We start from the raw sequence: 4,510 nt of genomic DNA, 5'->3' as shown, positions 1-4,510 counted from the left end.
AAAAAAAAAAAATGCGACATCACCTGAAATTCTTCAGGTTTTCGGGCCATAAAAACTCATATTAAGACAGTTAAATTGTGTGAATCACCATATGAAAAGTAAAAGGAATAATTCAATACTTTGGTCTTAGCATTAAAAAGGATAATTCATTTCACTTACCTTCGTTTTTTTCATGTCTTTCCTTGGTGTTGATTCTTTATTTTCTAGGATTTCTAATGAACTGCTTTTGGCATGATCAAGTATGTTTCCTACAATTGGATCATTCAGAAATACTACTTTTAAGTAATAGGAAAAAGAAAAGACCTGATGCTTTCAGTGAAACTCTATGAACCCTGAGTTGTGGGATGATACTAAAAGGGCTCACCACTGGAGTAGTGGACAATATCCTACACTGCATATTTCCTGAAAAGTTGGCTTAAAGTGAAAAGCCCAGAATTACCTCACCAAAATTGTCAATGTTTAGATGACCAGTATCCAAATATTGCTACAAAGGTAATAGCAAATGTTAGAGAAGACTTCTGTAAAATACAAATTACTTTAAAAATTAACCTAGTTATGATTACATTCTTTATACTCAAACAGACATTCTATTTTTTGGTGTTTCAAATTAATCCACATGTTCTATAACTGAATAATTATCTTTAAAGTATACTTGTAAGGCATATTCATTGTTTTAATTTTATATAATCAACTACTTAAAGTTTATATTTAATTTCTTTGTAGCACTTTAGGCTATATGTTAAGAATACTTAGAGGTGATACATTTTTTTAACACTTGCCTAAAATATTCTAAAACGTACTACTTTTGTGGCAGAAGTTAAAAGGAACGGGATGAAGGAAAGTATTCCTTCCTCAGCTTAAGTTTGGATATGATATCCAGTATTACAGATAGTTATTTTTTATGAGAACACGGTCAAATATATACTGCAGTGTGATGGTGTGGAAACAATGTGGGAGTCGTACTGCAGAAACACAGATGATCTGGGTCTAGATTATGTAGATTTCAAGAGCAATCACAGTCGCCCCTATTCCACAGCACCTGTTTTCTGACACTAATAGATAAGCTTAGGAAAGAACTTCTCTTCAGTGTCTATGGTAAGATCAGACTCAGGTCTGGGCCCCTGGGAGGGAATAACTGGGTGACCGCTGTGGCTTTAGGCCAGCCCAGTTGTCCCAACTTGCTTAGGCAATGGAGTCTGGCAGTGCTCACTAGAAATATAAATTGGAATTTGGGGCAAAAGCTTGATTTAATAATACTGATCAAATAGAGAGAAAAAAGGTAGTAAAAAGGCTACTTAAATTTCTTAACACCAGCCAGGTGCGGTGGCTCACACCTGTAATCCCAGCATTTTGGGAGGCCAAGGCGGGAAGATCACTTGAGGTCAGGCGTTTGAGACCAGCTTGGCCAACATGGCGAAAGCCCATCTCTACTAAAAACACAAAAATTAGCCAGGCATAGTGGCAGACGCCTGTAATCCCAGCTACTCAGGAGGCTGAGGCAGAAGAATCACTTGAACCCGGGAGGCAGAGGTTACGATGAGCCGAGATTGTACCACTGCACTCCAGCCTGGGTAACAAGAGCGAAACTCTGTCTCAAAAACAAAAACAAAAACAAATCCTTAACACGTAAGCAGCAATGAATAATGCAAATATTCGTATGTGAAGAAGCTGTGGTGGTTATATATAAGAACAGGTAAGCCTGTATCACATATTTCATAGCTTCATATGAGGATCATGTGACAGTAAAAACTATTAAAAGATATGTAAGCTTGTAATTACCCAATTATGGCATATATATGCATATATATGTGTGCATGTATGTATATATGTATGTTATCAAACGTGCTCATACCTTTTAGGTTTTCATTGTATTCAAAAACGGCCCGTTCCTGTAGGTTGGCTTTTTCTTTCTATAAACAATAACAAAGCAATATAACAGCAAATAGTTTTGTGCTGGTCTAGAAAACTTAGTCTGAATCTTTAAGCAGGTTCCAGAGTCTTCCTCTAGCTAATGACATAAACATGTGACAATTATTTCACTTTGCTGAGCTCTTGTAAAATGAGGAGCCTTAGACGCTGACTGATTGCAAATGTCCTCCTAGCTTAAAATTGTGTCATTAAAAAAACTGTGATTCAAGAATTCTCCTCAAAGAAGATTCATGAACACTAATTGGCATATGACTTGTCTCAACATTTTACAGCGTCAAATTAGTATTGAATGATTTCTATGTTAAAGAATCTTAAAGACCACCCTGACCTGAACTCATCAATGTTCCCTATAAACAGAACCATTTTCTCCTTCTGAAAGAAAATAATAACTGCCAGAATATTTTTTTTCCTAGTAAGAGAAAGGAGTCTTGGAAAAAGAAGGAACCAAGGAATAGAATGACCTTTAGCAAAATATCAATTTGTAAATTTAAAATGTATGTACACAAAACATGTTTCACAAGTACACATTCAAATAAAATGACAAGTATGTTTCACTGGTTGTCTATGTTAGGGAAAAAGGGGAAGGGGAAATGGAGGTAAAAGGGAATACATTTACATGAGAAGAGCAATGATGAGAGTGTTTCATCAACTAGAAGGTATGACTAACTCAGTGTTCTGCATAAGAGGTTCAAAAATTGAAAACAAAAATGAATCAGTACAATGTCATGCAGTTTGGGTTGCAGAATTCCATACTTCAGAAGTTAATCCAGAGTAGTGTTAGCAAACGAATGATTTCAAACCTACCAACTATCTCCTAGCAAGGTCACTCTCAGTCAAAACTGCCAATGGAAGAGATTATGTTTTGGGCATCTCTAGCTCCACTTTCAGGGTGATTTTTGCTTCCTTAGTGATATCTTCTCCTATTCCTTCTATACATACTTTTGTCTAGACTGCATCTTTGAAGAACTGATCACAACTTCAAAATACTGCTGTGACCAGCTTTCATTCATTCACACATGTAAATTTAAGCAAGTGTGCATACACATACACACCCCATTTCTGCCACCAGTGGCAGGGCTCCTAACTTTGCACTTTCAACATTTCAAGGACCAGGTGCTGAACTTCTTGGTTAATTTCCCAACAGTATACTATCCTGGCCCATACCACTCTACTTCCACTCATGTGGGAAGCAGAATGCTACCAAGCAGCATTCTAGAAAGTGTGCTAGACGGTGATCCAAGAAGGCCAAATAGGAACAGCTCCAGAGTGCAGTTCCCAGCTAGAACAGCGCAGAGGGTGAGTGCTCACCACATTTCCAAACAAGTTTTCACTGCCCACATACCAGGAGATTCCCGGGCTGAAAAGCGCCACGAGTTTTCAGCGTGGCAGTTTCAGCTGCTGCTGGTTCAGTGCACAGAAACTCACACAAGTCTGGGTAGCCATTTCAACTGGCACCTGGAATGCCTGGAAGACAGAGCCACACATTCAACTGAAAGGGAGGGTGCTGAGTTGGGGAACCAGGCGATGTGGCTCGGTGGGTACCACCCCCACAAAACAAGCAATCTGAAATGCTCTGGATTGAGAGTTTCACAGCAAGTGCAGCTAGACCCAGGACCGTCCAGCTCAGTGGGGAGAAGTGTGTCCCCCACTACCGAGGCAGTCCGTCACTACCGAGGCAGATCACACAGCAGCTGGGCAGAGCCTGCGGCAGCTCAGCAACACCTCTGCTGGCAGACTGTGACTAGACTACGCCATGTGGGGCAGGGCATCTATGAAAAAAGGTAGCAGCACGACAGGAACATAAATAAAGCCAATCTTCCTAGGACAGAGCACCTGGGAAAAGAGGCAGTTATGAGTTGAGCTGCAGCAGACTTAAAGGTACCTGCCCTGCAGCTCTGCATGGAACAGCGGAGCTCCCAACACAGCACTTGAGCTCCTATAAGGGACAGGCTGTCTCCTCAAGCAACTCCCCATATACCCAAAGAGACATCTCATAAAGGAGAGCTCAGGCCGACATCTGGCGGGTACCCTTCTAGGATGAGGGTAGCAGAGGAAGAAACCGGTGGCAATCCTTGCTGTTCTGCAGCCCCTGCCAGTGATCCCCAGGTGAGAGGGGTCTGGAATGGACCTCCAGCAGTCCTGCAAGAGAGGGGCCTGGCTGTTAGAAGGAAAACTAAGAAGCAGAAAGAAATAGCTTCACCATCAACAAAAAAGGACGTCCACTCAGAGACCCCATCCGAAAGTCACCAACTACAAAGACCACAGGTAGATAAAACCACTAAGATGGGAAGAAACCAGCACAAAAAGGATGAAAACACCAAATACGAGAATGCCTCTCCCAAGGGATCACAACTCAGCAGCTAGGGATCAAAGATGGATGGAGAATGAGTCTGATAAATTGGCAGAAATAGGCTTCAGAAGGTGGGTAATAACAAACTTCTCAGAGCAAAAGAACATGTGCTAACCCACTGCAAAGAAACTAAGAACCTAGAAAAAAAGTTAGATAAGATGCTAACTAGAATAAACAGCTTAGACAAGAATATAAACGACTTGATGGAGCTGAAAAACACAGCAAGAGAAC

General features: G+C 40.7%; 1 protein-coding gene across 3 annotated transcripts in view; it reads right to left on the bottom strand.

The window, feature by feature from the left end:
* RPGR (retinitis pigmentosa GTPase regulator) overlaps positions 1–4,510 on the bottom strand; it is a 67,449-nt gene that overhangs the window by 4,961 nt on the left and 57,978 nt on the right. For all 3 annotated transcript variants that reach the window (XM_017507018.2, XM_037730890.1, XM_037730891.1), the window contains exons 15-16: positions 1,853–1,910; positions 160–248 (exon numbers count right to left, since the gene is read on the bottom strand). In XM_017507018.2, the coding sequence (XP_017362507.1) occupies positions 160–248; positions 1,853–1,910 (147 nt within the window). The remainder of the gene's footprint in view (positions 1–159; positions 249–1,852; positions 1,911–4,510) is intronic.

This window comes from Cebus imitator, unplaced genomic scaffold, assembly GCF_001604975.1.
Source record: "Cebus imitator isolate Cc_AM_T3 unplaced genomic scaffold, Cebus_imitator-1.0 Scaffold366, whole genome shotgun sequence".
NCBI classification, from domain to species: Eukaryota; Metazoa; Chordata; class Mammalia; order Primates; family Cebidae; genus Cebus; species Cebus imitator.
Note: the sequence above shows the minus strand (reverse complement) of the source record. Positions and strands in the feature narration are given on the sequence as shown.